This window comes from Ahaetulla prasina, chromosome 2, assembly GCF_028640845.1.
Source record: "Ahaetulla prasina isolate Xishuangbanna chromosome 2, ASM2864084v1, whole genome shotgun sequence".
In the NCBI taxonomy this organism is placed as follows: domain Eukaryota; kingdom Metazoa; phylum Chordata; class Lepidosauria; order Squamata; family Colubridae; genus Ahaetulla; species Ahaetulla prasina.
Genome location: NC_080540.1, coordinates 273,910,108 through 273,929,078, shown reverse-complemented (window position 1 = coordinate 273,929,078; position 18,971 = coordinate 273,910,108). Strand labels below are relative to the sequence as shown.

At 35.3% G+C, this 18,971-nt stretch overlaps 1 protein-coding gene across 1 annotated transcript; it reads right to left on the bottom strand.

Annotated features, from left to right (window-relative positions):
• Positions 1-1,191: 1,191 nt before the first annotated feature.
• CENPK (centromere protein K) lies at positions 1,192-18,967 on the bottom strand. Its single transcript, XM_058173309.1, has 10 exons — positions 18,856-18,967; positions 17,723-17,857; positions 17,181-17,237; positions 13,444-13,516; positions 8,428-8,474; positions 7,071-7,153; positions 6,893-6,991; positions 6,322-6,454; positions 4,591-4,644; positions 1,192-3,331 (listed from the first exon to the last, which is right to left on the bottom strand). The coding sequence occupies exons 1-10, from the start codon at positions 18,856-18,858 to the stop codon at positions 3,173-3,175; spliced, it is 843 nt and encodes a 280-aa protein (XP_058029292.1). The 5' UTR covers positions 18,859-18,967; the 3' UTR covers positions 1,192-3,172.
• Positions 18,968-18,971: the final 4 nt, after the last annotated feature.

Below are 18,971 nucleotides of genomic sequence, written 5' to 3'. Positions count from 1 at the left end.
TTCCAGAACTCTTTAAATGAGTGCTAAATTACAATAGAAATACCACCAAAATTACATTTTTCTTGGCTTACTGTAATCTTAAAGCTCATTTGGAAGCACCTGCAAATTGTATTCTCTGCCAGAAAAAGAAGGCCAGATTAAATTTCATTTGACATAATATATTTTGTAAAATACAGAATTTGAAAAGTTTTATAAACAAAGGAGTTTCTGGAACTATGGCTGATTATAATTATGGGTAGATCTGCCTGCCGAGGTTCCTTGGAATGTTATTTGTTTAATCTGGAAACAATCTGAACTAAAACAGAATGCTAAAGTTATCTGAGATTAGAAGAGATGCAAGTACAGTGGTTTAAACAATGAATTACTTGGTTGGGTTTCAGTAACAAAACACAAAGTTATGATCTGATCAATTGGAGAAATAAGAGTTTTACCACTAAAAGGATTCAAATTAACGTATGAAACTGTAGAGATGAAGAAATAAATGGAGTTATGGCACACAGGGAATATTCTTCAGGTAATAATCCTCCTTGTCGTAGCTGATGATTGAAAGATAAGTCTTCCCTGCTCAGTAATCATGCTGAAGTTTTAATCAGTTCATTTATCATTTCATTTACACAAATCAAAAATCTATCTGGTGGCTGGAAATTATGATTCTTTACCTGTCTATTCTGTCAATCACATGCTCTAACTCATAGGTGTCAAACTCGCTGCATCACGTTGCCATCACCTGATGTTTTGTGACATTTTTCCCATTTGCGAAGCTGGGTGGGTGTGGCCTGCGTGTGAGGCATCCGGCCTTCGGGCCACCAGTTTGACACCCTGCACTGGTTTATAAATTCCAATTTAGCAAGACAGTTAGAATCAGTATAAACAATTAAATTCACAGAAGTGACTATTCACAGAAGTGACATTTTCAAGATTTTAGATGGGATACTAAAATTAGCTCAAAAGGGAGGTCAGTAGAAGCTTGATCCTTACATCAGATGGATATGTGGTAGATGCAGGTAGACTTTCTAAAAAGGATTATTTGGGGAAACGCTCATTCAGAATGGTTCAAATCACACCTGGAGCTGAAATGTGTATTTTGTTCAGAAACCAGTCAACAACCAATGTGTTGGATTACAGATTTAATCTTCCTCATCAAGTTTAGTATTATATGCATCTGAAGAGTGCTGGGCTTGGCTATTTTAGCAAATGTTTCGGCTACCTTGGGTGACTTGGAGCTGTGATTAACCTCATAGCAGCTGCTACTGATGGTAATCTGATCAATATCACATAACAAGCATCATAGGAAAGATGAAGCAGAAAGCCAGATGTAACTTGATGGAAAATAGCTTTAAAAGTTTAATACATTAAGAAAAGACTAAAATATCTTGTTTTAAATAACCAGAACCCAATAAATTCCCAGACCCCACTTAAACGTTAGAGCTTTCTTGAAGTGCCTTTATAACATGGGCTGCTTGAAAAAAAAAGGACTCTACAGTATTGAGATACATTACCTATTGAGAACTACCTGGGCTGGAGTGTGACATTTTTTTGCAATATTTTTAACAAGTATACACAATGCATGAAATATTACCTCAAAGATAATATAGAATATAAAGACAATAAAGTAATATTCTATGGAAATGGGGACTATACAATAATGGATTTGCTGAACTACCTATTAATACCGTTAGGAATCTTTAAGTGATCAAGACTTAAACCAGCTGAAAAGCAGCAATGTTCTCATGAGTTACAGCTAAAATGACATTACATCCTTGCTTACTCTCACATATATTAAATACTATATATTGTCTACCTTCTGATTTTCCATCCTTTGTTTATACTGATTCATATTTTGCACTATTGTCGCTGACTGTCTATCTGAAGTGATATGTGCATTGACTACAAAATTAGATTTGGGGATGGCCTAATTCAGAACTTCAAGAATTTCTGCTAAGACGGTTGTCATGATCTTGAGGACTAAACTAGAAGCATGTATAGATGAGAGTAAATAAAGATCAAGCTGATGTCTTTGATTATGGCCACCATCTTGGCTTTTTAAATTCTCTACTGTGAATGGACTACAATATGTGTAAAAGATGTATTGTGCATTTTTTGAAACATTCTTTTCTCTCAGACAATTTAGGTCAGTGTTTCTCAATCTTATCAATATTAAGATGTGGACTTCAACTCCTAGAATTCCCTTGTCATCATGACTGGCTGGGGAATTTGGGGAGTTGAAGTCCATCTAAAAATTGCTGAGGTTGAGAAACTGCTTTTGATATTAGAACTTGTAGATTGTAAATGACAATCATTTGTTTAATGACTGTTCAAGGTTACAGCAACATTGAAAAAAGTGACATGACTGGTTTTCATACAACTGTTGCAGCATCCCCATAGTCACGTGATCAAAATCTGGGGCCTTGGCAACTGGCATGTATTTATGACAGTTGCACTGTCCAGGAGTCATGCAATTACCATATGTAACCTTCCCAGCCAGTTTTTGACAAGCAAAGTCAATGAGGGATGCCAAAAACGTTGTAAATTGGGGCAAAACTCACTTAACAACTGCCCTGCCTTCCTTCAGAAACTTGGGGATCAATTGTGGTCATAACTCAAGGACTACCTGTATTCTATTACGTTTTCCATTATATCTTTTTAAATACATTACCAATGGATGAAAAAGTTGGCTAATGATACCAGAATGAAGGCAGATATTTTTCAGATCTGAATATTTTAATGTTAAGTTAATTTTAACTTTTAATGACATCTCCCTTTTCTTTCTTTCATATATTTTCTTACAGAATCATGCCTAATGTCATTTAGAAGTCAACAAGCTTTATTCCTCCCACCATTTCATTTCTTGTGAACAGATGCTCAAGTTTGACATCTGATGATAGGAAAGCTAGTCAAATCATTTGTCTAAAATAATCCTTTAATCTGATCTCTTAACAAAGCCAATAGTTTTTAGAATACAAGCATAATTTACTAACATCAGTAAAACATAAAAAGGAATTGTGACAACCACAAACTTTTAAAAAATGGTTCTGTAGATACTACTTTACAAAATATTGTAGGATTCTGCCTGAAAAACACAAAGTATTTCTATTTAATATTATCTCCTCAGATTAGAGGTTTTTTTAGTCAACTCTGTTCTGCTGAATAACCTTCATCTTAAAATATCTTGCTATTGGTGAAAATTCTCCAGACGTATCTTGTTTGGATCTTCTGGGTGTCTCAATGCAATCCCGTATCTCAGCAGAAGCTCAATGTAAGGTGACCAAAATGATTCACTGATCATTATATATGGATCATGTGGAGTGTTTACCAGTTTATTGATGAGATTCTGGAAAGAGAATGCATTGCAATATGTCAGATTTTAGTCCTCACAATATGATGAGATTGAGATGAAAAATTTCAAAAACCATAACTGTTATTTGAATGAAATATTTTCCAATTTGTTGTATAGAATGAAAGCCGTTTTACATTTCTTACTATATTTTGAATGTTTTCAGTCCATTATTTCTTATCGCACTGAATTAATCCCTGATGATTGAACTTATACAAAATTTCCAATTCTAAATAGCCAGCTTTAAGACCAAATCACAATTAACCTGGATAATCCATTAACTTTGAGACTTAGATCTGATTTGCACATCAAACTAACCATAATCTAGCTTGATACTTCCTAGCTTAACAAATCTACAGTAAAGTTGTTTAGACTAAGAAAAGGATATTGAGTAGGCCGAAAACTACTTTATTAGAACAGCTCTACAGATAGTCTTCACTTACAGCAGTTGGAGCTAACTCTGTTGCTAAGCAATGTGGTCATGAATTGAAACAACACATGACCACTTCAACATATTTCCAGTCAGTTAAGTAAATCAACCAGTCATTAAGCACATCATGTGATTAAAACTTGCAACTTCCTGCAAACACCCCCACTAACTTTATTGGAAACTGTCTATAAAAGTTGCAAATGGTGATCTTGTGAAAGCAAGATACTCTGAGCATTGTAAATATTCACCATTTGCCAAGTGTCCAAATCATGACCACACTACCAGAGGGATGATGCGGTGATTGCAACTTAAAGGACCAGTTGTAAATCTCCTATTTCAGTGCTGTAACTTTGAATGGTTGCTGAATGAGCAGTCACTGTTAGTAAGCATTTTAGCTTGAAAGAATAGGTAACAAATGATAAAAATGTGAAAAGATGTAGCTCTAAATTGGGTCTGAAGTAAAGCTTCAGTTTAACTACTATGTTTCTGAATTCAATCCCATTTTCAACTGGAACTAAATTTAATAAAATTTACTTCAAATAGACTACAAGCAATAGTACATACAGTACTGTATTATTTATTATTTTTCAGTTGAAACACGTTTATGCCTGAAAAGCATTAATGAGCAACAAACAAGATGTCCATAGATATACTAGTAGATATGAAAAACAAGTTGCCTATCACTGTTTGAAATGAAAAGAAATGATAAGGAAGCATGAAATTGAGATTCCATAAGTATTCTAAGACAGTAATCATTAATCTGGAACTCAGCTTTGTTGAACTATAGTTACCAGCACTGTTAATCAACATAGTCTAACTTTCTTACCTCTAAAATTTCATGTAATGATAGGAGCTGCACATCTTCCTCTTCTGATGAATGCTAAACAAAGTAAAAGATGTTTTTATAAGTTAGGTGCATGTTTACAAAGAAAACAGCATTTCAATTATAGTTATGAATTTATGTTTAGAATGCATTTGTGTACCTTTAGACTTAAAATCGCATTTATCTACAACTAGTAGTACCAGAAGTGAATGGGAATGTGTGCCACATTTCAAGGAATATTGTATGAAGAAAAGATAATCTTTTTCATATAGCCACATATATTATATAAAATATTTAAAAGAGGTGCTTTGCAATATATGGAAATTTTTAATATAGCCATGACTATTGGGAATCATCCTTTGTTGTCTCTGCATGCATATGCATACACAGCTACTTTGCTTCAGTTTCTGGTCTGAAGAGCTGGGATTCAAAGATTCAATACAAAGAGATCCTAGATCACATGCTGGGAATTCTGTATACTGCTTCTGTATGCTGTTGACCAATAGAAAGACAGATAAAACCATTGTCCCCATCTAAACATTCATCTATCTCTTTTCTTTCCAACTCCAAATTTGAATTGTTCTGTTGTCAAAATTCAATGTGGCTTCAGCTACAGAGATTGCCCAGGTACAATCTTGTCCAGATTCACTGGTATTTGAAGATATGTCTTACCCAAAGAGGAATCCTTGACATACCAACTTTTAGCATACAAGGCAATTTTGAAAGTTAGCTGTAAGCTTTTATTTATGATAATTATTTAAAAATTTACTGGTAGTCTTGCTTAACTAATGGATTGGAAAACAGACTCTTTGCCCTGTCGTGGATCTATTTTTTCCCCATGAATATTTAATACTTCTATAGTATACCTGGATGTTTTATTGACCATATAGCATGCCTGTCAAAGAAAATATATGGTACATTTACCTAATTTTCTACCAGTTAGATAATAGGTTACAAAAGGAAACTATGCTCTTTAAAAAGCGAACATTCAAAGGTTATCAGTCTCTCTCAAAATATTATAGAAATTTGTTTCTACAGTAAGTACCTCTGAAATAGATTCTCAGAGTCTATGCATATCAGACTTATGCCAGCTGGGTTTGAATAGAAATTTGCTGAGCTCTGTGACAAACCTCTGAATCTATAACACACTTTCCTAATGACAAATGGTGCTAACTCGGCTACCCATTTTGATAGCCTGCAAGACTCACTATTGATATATAACATTAACATAGTAGGAGCTGCACTGGTTACCACTATGTCTAGATGCAATTCAAGCTGCTGATTATCACCATAAAGTCTATGTGGCTTGAAGCCATATAATATCTTAGTATATTTGAGATGGCCTGTTTTGTGTAGAATCTGCAAATCTAGTGCATGTATAGTGATTGATGAGTTTCCCTCCCAATTAAGATGTGCAACAGAAGGGGGCATTCTCCATAGGAGGTCCCATCTTTTGGAATAGCTTGCATTCAAAAGTGTCACCTTTCTCCCCAATTTTCCATGAGACTGTTAAAATCGCCTTAGGATTTTAGGGAATACTGTAGAATAAAGAGTTAAATTAGGAATGTGGCGCCACCTACTGTACTATTGTATTGTCAAAATATTGTTTATTATTGTATTTTTATACTATATGCGGTACTTCAAGTCTATTGGAATTGAAAAGTCTATGTCATAAATAAATAAATCTATAAATATCAAAACCAAGATTTTAATATAAAATGCAAATAAACCTGCCCTTTTCTTTTTTGCAGTTCCACTATTTTCAGGAAGTGGAAAATGTTCGTCAAGGAAATCTCCTAATGCACTCAAAATATCTTCCTTATAAGCTTTTATTTTCAGCATTTTAGCTTTCAGTTCCTGAAAGGCTCTAAGATATAAAAAAAGATTAAGGTTTATGAGCTTTCTAAACAATTAGCGGTAATAATTTTATAAACATGTGCTTATAGAAAAACACAGAATTGCTGTATTAGACAGATAGGTAGCTTAGAAATTTAATAACTAAATCAATAATTAACAGCATGTCTTTGTATCAACTTTTCTACATTTAAATTAATAGGATGAAAGTCCAAATATCAAAGCAGAAATACACTGTAAAAATAGCCCAACAAATAACTGAGTGCTCAATCATAACTCATGAACATATGTTAGGACCAAAAATTTTGAGAATAACCCAAGGTTATAGATTAGGGTGCAAATGCTTTGACAAAAGCATAATTATAGATTCAATTTGGGTTTGAATGACAGAGTCAATTATCCAAAGAATTTGATAATGCAAATTGCTTTATCTTAAATTAAGTTGGAATACCTTTTTTCAGAAATATTTACTACATGATTGCTCATTCTTTCTGTTGTTTGGTTGAGACATTCTATAAGCTGTTCCTGCTCCTCCAACCATTTTTGTTCCCTTTGAAGATAATGTGAGAAGCATAAATAGCTAGTTCAGATTTTTCAGAATTGCAAAACTGTTTCAACACAATATATACCTTATAAAATCTTCGTTTAGTTTTTTGTTCTTTGCATTAACTGTTGATAGCACCATTTCAAGTTCGTGGTCTAATTTCTTCAACTAAAAACAAAAAAAGTGTATTCTAAATTGAATTCTAAATTGACAATGGAAGAAATTATATCCATACAGAGAAAGGATGCTTTTTAAAAATTATTTCTGTCCGGTATTTTGGGATACATTACTGACTTTTTAATTTAAATACTCTGTAAATACTCTGATTTAATTCAGGATAAAATATTGCGTGGTTTTTATTTTATGAATCCATATAGCCAAATGAAACAATGAACAATAACATAATAAAATCATAGCCAGCTGTTTCTGTTATTTCCTGAATGAGGGACTGAGAGACAGTAGAACCATCATAATAACTGTAAAAGGTAATGGACATAATGGGTTTGGAAGGTATTGACTGAAGAGCAAGTCTAGGGTCTATATACCATCTACTCCTGGGGCTTATTTATAAGCTGAATGCCATATCAACTAACCTAGAATTGCTAATTATTGGACTTTATTCAAGAACAATGGGCTAACTTGGCTTGCTGAGACTAGATGAGATACAATCTTTTTTAGGTATTTGAACTGACAAATCATTAGCAGAACCAAGCTTCACTTTCAGTGCAGATATATTAAGCGGCCAGCAGTTGACCAGCTCGATTGTTGCTATCTATCAGGTTTCTCTAAGCAAGGCAGTGGTGAGTCACACTCATTCACTCTCCCTCTCCCTCTCTCTCTCACACACACACACAAACATAAACACACATTTTATAGTTTTAGCTCAACTTTCAGCTTAGAGAAGACTCAAAGAAACAGGTCAGTGAGATTAGAATCTTTATTGTGGATTAACAACTAGCTGCCCAGCACAGTGAAAAGATAGCAGGGATTTAAAATTGTTGCACAAGTGACTCTGCAGACATAATATCACTGCAACTTTTCTTATATGACACCCTAGTGAGCAATGTAAACAATTGCTTCAGGTGGGCAGCAAAAATTAGAATTTTATTTCAAATTCAACATCCTGTTGAATCATAATTATAATTTCTTAACCAGCTGCCTTCCATATGTTGGACTTTATCTACTATCCTATATTAAGATGATCAAAATTTTCTAGATCCATCTTAACACACTCCAATTACTTAATTCTATCTTAATATCATAAGATTAAGATATTAAGAATTCTATTATGATATTTTTTACCACATCACATAGTATACAGTATATTTGTTTAAACATGGCCATAGCAGACTGCTTCTTAGGGAAACTTAGCCATAGGTTCCTATAATTACTCCTAAAATTATAATTTTACAAAGTTACAGCCATCTCATTAACATACATACCTGTTCTTTTCCTAATTCTACCAGGACATCTGGATTTGTAGTAATTACTGAAAAAGAGAACATGTCAGATTTTTAAAGAAATGTTTTTGAAACTTATTTGTCTGTCTACCTATCCAACCAACCATGCATCCATTCAGTCAGTGTTGACTCCTGTGACAGCCTGTAGTTATTGTGGTTTCCTTAGAAAGATTTTTTTGGAAGTGGCTTGCTATTGCCTGCTTCATAAGCAGGAGAGAGGGTGACTGGCCTAAAGTCACCCAGCTGGCCTTGTGCCTAAAGTAAGTCTAAAACTCTTGATTTCTACTCTGATGTCTTAACAATTCTACCAAAATATTATTACTCTGATTGAATCAATAACTCCTTGTTACATTAGTACCTACTGGTACATACAATAGTTATTCAGTTAAAAATGAATTTATGTATTTATATTTATGCAAAAACAGTTGAATAAAACAATAGAATAAATCAATTAAAGAAAACATCAGACCAAAATCCTTAAATGTGCTGTCACATGTTTCTACACTTTGAAACACAAGGTTATTAGTATAGGAAGAGTATGTATCACTCATTATAACTTTAAGCGAATATGAAATACCATTCAGGGGAAGTTTCTTATTACTCATTATTTCTTTCAGGATTGATTATGAAAAAAGATACTGTTGTTGGGAAACATCATCTAAGAGGATTTTTTTTCTTTCTATCAAAAGCTTGGAAAGAGTCAAGTGGAAGAAACAGACAATAAATCATCTTTGATCACTCCTTGTTATTATTCACAGATCTTGCTATACTTGCCAGAAAGTTCTGATAACAGTGGCTATCTGTTTGGAAACATCTCAAGCTGAATATTATCTTCCATTCCACAAGCTGCATTGGTTGCCAATTTGCCAGCTGTGATTTAAGGTACTGGTTTGATTTTAAAATCCAAAATGGAACAGGACCAGGTCATTTAAAGGCTTGTCTCTTCCCAATTAGATATAACTATCCCACCAGTCACACTCTGTAGCATCAGTTCAGAGAAGGTGAGATTAGCCCTATTTTTATTAACCTTCTGGAACAGCGGTCACCAACTGGTGGTCCGTGAGAAAATTTTGGTGGTCCACAGAAAAATTATTTGCATTTTTTATATTGCACTAAATCAGGGGGCCTCAAACTATGGCCCCTGGGCCGGATACGTGCAATGAACGCTTGTGTTGCTGCAGAGAGTCTCCCACTTCGGGGTCTTTTTGTGCGGGTTGGAGGGGGGCAGAAATTCTGACTAGGGATCTGCTTCGGCCTCCTGGTATGGGGCTTTGGGCGAAGTCTAGAGGAAAGCGCCACTGGTGGCGAAGAGCCGGAGGGTCTTGTTCCAGTGGGACTGCCTCATGGCCTGGAACTGGCTGACCATCTCAGCCCGCTGAGCCTCCAGGCACTGGTACCTGGCCTTGCACTCCTGTAGGTCTTCCCTCTGCTTGGAAAGCTATGCTCCTAGTCCTCAGTGAGGTGCTTCTGCTGAGCCTCCTTCTCCGTCAGATCCAATTTGAACTGAACCAGCTGTTTTGCCAATTCTTTCTCATGGTGGCTGCTTAGCTCCAACTGCTTCCTGTTGGGGCCCTAAGGAGCCTGGGCAGGCAGGGGAGGCGTGGCTAGGAGGGGAAAGGTGAGTAGAGGCCAGCGAGGCACCCCTTGATGTGAGTGACATCAAGCTGGTCATTCCCACCTAGTCACATGACCACCTAGCCACACCCACCCAGCCGGTCATTAAGCAGATCATATTAGTGGTCCACAGGATTTAAAATAATGAATTTAGTGGTCCCTGAGGTCCGAAAGGTTAGAGATCCCTGTTCTGGAAGGTCCTTAAAACACATTTTTTTCACCAGCCTTGGGGATCCCAAGGAGAGCCTGCAATATAGCTGAATACATAATGTTTGTTGTCTTGCTTTCTTGGGTTTTGATTATTTATATGTTTACATTTATTTTATTTTTATTGTTTGTAGTTTATTACAGAGTTCTTGTGTTGTATTTATACTGCCCAGAGTCATGTTTGTGATGTAGGCAGCTATATAAATATGCTAAATAAAAAACAAAATATTGTAATCTGTTTCACAGATTTGCTTGTTAGAAAAGACATGAAAGGAAAGGAAAAAAATCTAACTGCTCAATTTAAATTCTGTTGATTACAGATTACTTAAAACTCAAAAATAAGTTGTCAGAATAGTAAAATGCCATCAAAAGTAGCACAAAAAATGAAAGCTTTCACTTTAGTACAGAGCAGGTCATTGAATACAAGACATGACTGGGAGAAGGAGACTATTACTGAGAGTGAAATCAATGTAGTGTCCTATTTCATTGCTAACAAAAACAAAGTCAAAAATAGAGAATTAATTTCCAAAAGATATAAGAATAATAAGGAATAGTGTCTTAAATTTGCTAATTGAAGACAGAAAAGGAGGCATGAAATAAAGAGAATATATATGATACAATACAATTTTATTTATTGGCCAACATATGATAAAATATGATACAACAGATAAAAGCTGTGGCACTAATGTAGTACAATTATTATATATTCTATAGAAGGTACAGTTGTATATTCTATACTTCAGGTTTTATGACTTTGTATTCAATCCAAATAAAAAAAACTTACTTTCTGGTTCTCTTTTCTGCCATTGGTTAAATTCAGCTGACAGAGCCTTGAATCGTTTTGTTAACAACGAAAGCTGTCAAACATGGCAAAATTTAAACATTATCTCAATATGTATTTCTTTTTATTTATTTATGAAATTTGTAGATCACCCATCTCTTTATCAAACAATTTTTATATACAATGCTTAAATAAAGTTTCAAAACTACTCCACTTGAAACATGAGATTGAGAAGCATAATTTCTATAATATTCATGTTCAGGCAAAATCTATGTTCTCAGAACAAAGTTAAAATATACTTGCATGAACTTTACAACCGTTCATGTATTGCTAAACTACAATGTCAGAGTATATTAATATGATGCTTGGAACTCAGCAGAATCAGAATCCTAGAATTAGATTAGATAGTACTCCCTCTTTTTGCTTTTTTCTCATGACAACTACCTTGTAAGGTAGGTAAGCTGTAAGAGTCCTAAGTCACACAATCTTTTGTGGATGCTGGTAATCCAACACCTTCACTATCATACATGCTGTCAATGTATTTATTTATTTATTTATTTTGTCACAACATCATATAAAGGATTTTATAGTATATAAACATATATATGAGTAAATATTAGGAGGTATAAGCATCAATATATATATAGGAAGAAGAAAAGAAAAGAAAAACAATAGGACAGGAACGGTAGGCACGTTTGTGCGCTTATGCACGCCCCTTATGGTCCTCTTAGGAATGGGGTGAGGTCAATAGTAGAAAGTTTTTGGTTAAAGCTTTTAGGATTATGGGAAGAGACCACAGAGTCAGGTAAAGTATTCCAAGCACTGATGATTCTGTTACAGAAGTCATATTTTCTGCAATCTAGATTAAAGCGGTTAACATTAAGTTTAAATCTGTTGGTTGCTCTTGTATTGTTGCAATTAAAGCTGAAGTAGTCTTTAACAGGAAGGACATTACAATAGATGATTCTATGAGTTAAACTTAGGTCTTGTCAAGGCGACGGAGTCCCAAGTTTTCTAAGCCTAGGATTTCAAGCCTGATGGAATAAGGTATTTTGTTGTTTTCAGAGGAATGGAGAACTCTTCTTGTAAAATATTTCTGGACACGCTCAATTGTATTGATGTCAGAGATGTGGTGAGGGTTCCAGACAGGCGAGCTGTATTCTAGAATTGGTCTAGCAAATGTTTTACATGCTCTGGTTAGTAGTGTAGTGTTTTGGAAAAGAAGCTACGAGGATTAGGTTTACAACTCTTAGAGCCTTTTTGCTATGTAGTTACAGTGGGCTTTGACACTTAGATCATTTGACATGAAAACTCCAAGGTCTTTCTCATGGTGGCTGCTTAGCTCCAACTGCTTCCTGTTGGGGCCCTAAGGAGCCTGGGCAGGCAGGGGAGGCGTGGCTAGGAGGGGAAAGGTGAGTAGAGGCCAGCGAGGCACCCCTTGATGTGAGTGACATCAAGCTGGTCATTCCCACCTAGTCACATGACCACCTAGCCACACCCACCCAGCCGGTCATTAAGCAGATCATATTAGTGGTCCACAGGATTTAAAATAATGAATTTAGTGGTCCCTGAGGTCCGAAAGGTTAGAGATCCCTGTTCTGGAAGGTCCTTAAAACACATTTTTTTCACCAGCCTTGGGGATCACAGGGAGAGCCTGCAATATAGCTGAATACATAATGTTTGTTGTCTTGCTTTCTTGGGTTTTGATTATTTATATGTTTACATTTATTTATTTTATTGTTTGTAGTTTATTACAGAGTTCTTGTGTTGTATTTATACTGCCCAGAGTCATGTTTGTGATGTAGGCAGCTATATAAATATGCTAAATAAAAAACAAAATATTGTAATCTGTTTCACAGATTTGCTTGTTAGAAAAGACATGAAAGGAAAGGAAAAAAATCTAACTGCTCAATTTAAATTCTGTTGATTACAGATTACTTAAAACTCAAAAATAAGTTGTCAGAATAGTAAAATGCCATCAAAAGTAGCACAAAAAATGAAAGCTTTCACTTTAGTACAGAGCAGGTCATTGAATACAAGACATGACTGGGAGAAGGAGACTATTACTGAGAGTGAAATCAATGTAGTGTCCTATTTCATTGCTAACAAAAACAAAGTCAAAAATAGAGAATTAATTTCCAAAAGATATAAGAATAATATGAATAGTGTCTTAAATTTGCTAATTGAAGACAGAAAAGGAGGCATGAAATAAAGAGAATATATATGATACAATACAATTTTATTTATTGGCCAACATATGATAAAATATGATACAACAGATAAAAGCTGTGGCACTAATGTAGTACAATTATTATATATTCTATAGAAGGTACAGTTGTATATTCTATACTTCAGGTTTTATGACTTTGTATTCAATCCAAATAAAAAAAACTTACTTTCTGGTTCTCTTTTCTGCCATTGGTTAAATTCAGCTGACAGAGCCTTGAATCGTTTTGTTAACAACGAAAGCTGTCAAACATGGCAAAATTTAAACATTATCTCAATATGTATTTCTTTTTATTTATTTATGAAATTTGTAGATCACCCATCTCTTTATCAAACAATTTTTATATACAATGCTTAAATAAAGTTTCAAAACTACTCCACTTGAAACATGAGATTGAGAAGCATAATTTCCTCTATAATATTCATGTTCAGGCAAAATCTATGTTCTCAGAACAAAGTTAAAATATACTTGCATGAACTTTACAACCGTTCATGTATTGCTAAACTACAATGTCAGAGTATATTAATATGATGCTTGGAACTCAGCAGAATCAGAATCCTAGAATTAGATTAGATAGTACTCCCTCTTTTTGCTTTTTTCTCATGACAACTACCTTGTAAGGTAGGTAAGCTGTAAGAGTCCTAAGTCACACAATCTTTTGTGGATGCTGGTAATCCAACACCTTCACTATCATACATGCTGTCAATGTATTTATTTATTTATTTATTTTGTCACAACATCATATAAAGGATTTTATAGTATATAAACATATATATGAGTAAATATTAGGAGGTATAAGCCTCAATATATATATAGGAAGAAGAAAAGAAAAGAAAAACAATAGGACAGGAACGGTAGGCACGTTTGTGCGCTTATGCACGCCCCTTATGGTCCTCTTAGGAATGGGGTGAGGTCAATAGTAGAAAGTTTTTGGTTAAAGCTTTTAGGATTATGGGAAGAGACCACAGAGTCAGGTAAAGTATTCCAAGCACTGATGATTCTGTTACAGAAGTCATATTTTCTGCAATCTAGATTAAAGCGGTTAACATTAAGTTTAAATCTGTTGTTTGCTCTTGTATTGTTGCAAATAAAGCTGAAGTAGTCTTTAACAGGAAGGACATTACAATAGATGATTCTATGAGTTAAACTTAGGTCTTGTCGAAGGCGACGGAGTCCCAAGTTTTCTAAGCCTAGGATTTCAAGTCTGGTGGGATAAGGTATTTTGTTGTTTTCAGAGGAATGGAGAACTCTTCTTGTAAAATATTTCTGGACTCGTTCAATTGTATTGATGTCAGAGATGTGGTGAGGGTTCCAAACAGGCGAGCTGTATTCTAGAATTGGTCTAGCAAATGTTTTATATACTCTGGTTAGTAGTGTAGTGTTTTTGGAAAAGAAGCTACGCAGGATTAGGTTTACAACTCTTAGAGCCTTTTTTGCTATGTAGTTACAGTGGGCTTTGACACTTAGATCATTTGACATGAAAACTCCAAGGTCTTTAACAGGGTGGGGGTCATCTGTAAGGTAATGTCCATCAAGTATGTACTTAGTGTTTGGGTTCTTTTTTCCAATATGTAAGACTGAGCATTTGCTGGTTGAGATCTGGAGTTGCCAAGTTTTAGACCAAGTGGTTAGATGATCAAGGTCTTTTTGGATGATAGATGCATTGTCTGTGGTGTTAAATAGTTTGACATCGTCAGCAAAGAGAACACAATTACTTGATATGGTCACAAAGATCATTAATGTATAATATGAAGAGTGTTGGTCCAAGGACGCTGCCTTGAGGAACGCCACTCTTGACAGGAACAGGATTTGATAGAGCATTGCCAATTTTGACCACTTGTTGTCTGTTGGACAGAAATGCAGATATCCATTTGTGAAGGGGTCCTGAAATGCCATAGGATTTTAGTTTTAGGAGAAGTTTATCGTGTACTACTGAGTCAAAAGCTTTGCAGAAGTCTATGTAGATTGCATCTATTGTTTTGCCTTGATCAAGATTTGTAGTCCATATGTTTTTACAGTGAAGAAGTTGTAAGTTGCATGATAATTTTTTCCTGAAACCAAATTGTTTATTGGAGAGTAGGTTGTTAGTTTCTAAGTGTGAGGTAATGGATTGGTTGATGATTGATTCCATGACTTTGCAGGTGACGCAGCACAGAGAGATCGGTCTGTAATTTTCAACTAAGCTGGGGTCTCCTTTTTTGAAGATAGGGATGACTGTGGCTAGTGACCAAAGTTTGGGAAGGGAACTGGTAGTGAAAGCTTTGTCAAAGATTATGCTTAGGGGTTCTGCTATATTAGTGGAAAGTTTTTTTAAGAAGTATGCGCATAGTCCATCAGGTCCAATAGATAGCGATGGTTTCAAGTTATGAAGAGCTTTTTCAACATTATCTTCTGTGAAATCTATATGGGTTAAGTCATCATACTCAATGGTAGTGCGTTTATGGAATGTCGGATATGTGTTATTGCTGTTAACAAAAACTGAGCCAAAGAAACTGTTGAAGAGGTTAGTTTTAACTGTTTCGTCATTGTATTCTTTGTTGTTAGAATCTTTTAGTGGTGGGATGGATCTTGAGTCTTTAAGTTTATTGTTCACAAAATTATAAAAGGCACGATTGGAATTTGTGTGCAAAAGGTTCTCTTCTTGCTTGGTGTGATAATTTGTGCATTCAGTTTTTATTTGGTTGCATATATTTTTGTAGTGGTTTTTGAAATTTGCTACATAGCCTTTTTTGTTTCTTTTCCAGAGGGATTTTTTTTTTGATTGAAGCTTTTTTATTGATATGGGTAGTTTGCTTTTCCTGGTCATGGTGGTCATTTGTGGTACATATAGTTTAATGACTTTATTGATTTCAAGAAGGAAGACTCTATAGTGGTCTTCAATGGTTGTGCAGGTTGCAAACAGATTTTGCCAGTCCAGAAATGAAAGATAGTTGTTTATAAGATCGTAGCTGGCTTTTTTGAAGTTGTAGCTGGGAATACTATTATTACGATTTAAGTATGGACGTATATTGAGACGAAAATCAATCATGCAGTGGTCACTGTTGGAAAAAGGTTCTTTAATTTGTAGTCCATAAATTGAGTTGGAGTTGTTGCAGAAGATGAGATCAAGGCAGTTGTTGAGTCTTGTGTTGTTAGTTACAAGTTGTTCAAGGCCTAGGTTTGTAACAGCGTTGTATAGTGTAGTATGGATTGGATCGGTTGTACATTCATTAGTTATCCAGTTTATGAGAGGTAGATTTAGGTCACCCAGGAAGATGAGAGGATATGGGCAAGAGGTAGCCCATGTTAGCAGTGAGATTAGCATATTTGCATGGGTAATGTCATAGTCAGGGGCTCTGTAGCATAGTAAGAATCGAAGAGTAGTGTTGAGGGATAGATCGCATACAATAGTTTCAGGAAGAGAAAGTTTTTGTGCAACTTGGATATTTTTTAGATTCAGTGACTTTTTGTAAAAGATAGCCACTCCACCACCTCTTCGGTTTTCACAATCTGATTGATAAACTTGATATTCTTTGTTTGAGATTATAGAGTCAGGAAGGGATGAGTTCAGCCATGTTTCACAAACAAAAATAATATCTAATGTACCACTGTTTAACAAGAGGATAAATTCAGGTAATTTGTTAACAATGCTTCTTGCATTTATCAATTTGCATTTGAGATCTGTAGTAATTGGTGTTGTAGAGGTAAGGGGCGCATACCTAGTTTTGGATGTTTGTAGGTTGGGGGTTGTGCACAATAGGTGGTTGAATAGATGATTGAATTTGTATCAATGAATTTGTAACAATGGTAAATTCAATCCCTATTGCCCTACTTTCTGACATTCTTGAGTAACAGAAATCCAAACACCCCAATTAGCCTTTTGACAATGTTTCATTGCTTAGAAAACTTCTGAAACTTTACTCTTACCTTGAGATCTGAAACTGGAAGAGTTTCAACACTTTGAAGAGATAATTTAGTATGGCACTTCAAAGGAGAAAAGGATATAAAAAATTAAATGTAAGCTTATAGTAATAAAGCATATTATTAACTCCATTTAAAAAGTTTATTAAAGATACAGATCCGTTTGATGATTTATCTCATAGGGGATTAAATACAAAACATTTTAGATTAATCGTGTCTAAGTATTTAGTAAATAAATTGATTTATATTATGTAATGCTTATAGTTTTAAAAATATTCCTAATATTAAAATAACTTTAAGATACAATCCACCTCCATTTATAATTTATCCCATGCCATTATTTAAAAATAATGTGAGAACTAACACTTTGGTTTTTCTAAAAGGTTTTTTGGGAATGGTTATTTGTATCTTAAAGTTAATTATTTTCTGTAATGATAGTAAAGTTCATCTTTCTGCTTAGGCTGAGTAGGAAACAAAGAAAATAACAGCAAATATTCAGATGCATAGCTTCACTTATCTCATAAATAAATGCAATTATTGCCTATTACCTCCTCCACTTGTTTCCATAATTCTTCACATTCTTCTATGAGTTGTTCTTTGGGATTTTCTGAATCTAATAACATGCTAGCTGGTCTTGGCACATCTTCCTTATCTGAAGAAAAGTTCTTGGCAAGTTTCTCAGCCTAGGAACGGTATTATTTGTATTTATTTCTGACATGCAGACATACATAAACGCACTCCACCTGACTGTGGTTTCATCCCCAAATCCCCAAAATTTTAACCTAAGACTGTCTACTGTTGACGTCACCCCATTTCTAAGAGGTCAGTAAGGGGCGTGCATAAGTGCACCAGCCTGCCTACCGTCCCTGTCCTAATGTTCCCTTTATTTGTATTCATTTCCTGTGTTCAAATCATGTTTATACTTATATATATTATCTAATACATGCTTGACAAAATAAATAAATAAATAAATAAATTGTCACTAAAAGCAGGACATAAAACAGTTTAAGCAAAACCAGTGTACACATCAAGAGTTGATACCTAAATATATATTTTTTTCTTTATAACAAGTGTTTTTTTAAAGAAAAAATAAAAAAACCCAGGTACAAAAAAAGCTCCGAAGAAGATATTACAAAGGAAAATATAACTAATTATAAACAGTACTAGTGCAGTCCTTTAGAGCAGGGGTCTCCAACCTTGGCAACTTTAAGCCTAGTGGACTTCAACTCCCAGAATCCCCCAGCCAGCTTTGCTGGCTGGGGGATTCTGGGAGTTGAAGTCCACCAGGCTTAAAGTTGCCAAGGTTGGAGACCCTGCTTTAGAGCTGGGATTAAGAACCTACGGGCTAAATCATAGCTCCCCCCCGGCCTTATCCTAAATGACCAGGGCTGCCAGATGTTGTTCAACAACATCTGGGACACCACACGTTTCCCCAAGCCTAACCCCTAACCTTTCCGGGCAGACAGCCGTTTCTCATTCTGTCGCAGTCCGTTGTTGTTGAAACGGACGGAGGCGTTCGTGCCGCTCTACCGTTGCTCTATATTGGAGAGGGTGACCCTGAGAGCTGTATGCAACTACCGGTAAATTTCATTTTAATGTATACCGATTAGTGTACATTTATAGTGACATAGTCAATCTAAGTCTTCTACCCGGAGATGCACCGCCTCCCATCCGACATTACCATAGCAATAGCTCTGCTCCTTCCTTCGGCCCCTTTTTCGCCTCACGGGGAGCTCCGACTCTCGAGGACGTCCTCTGGCGTCCAAATCCGCGCGGGCTGCGTTCCCATTGGCCGCT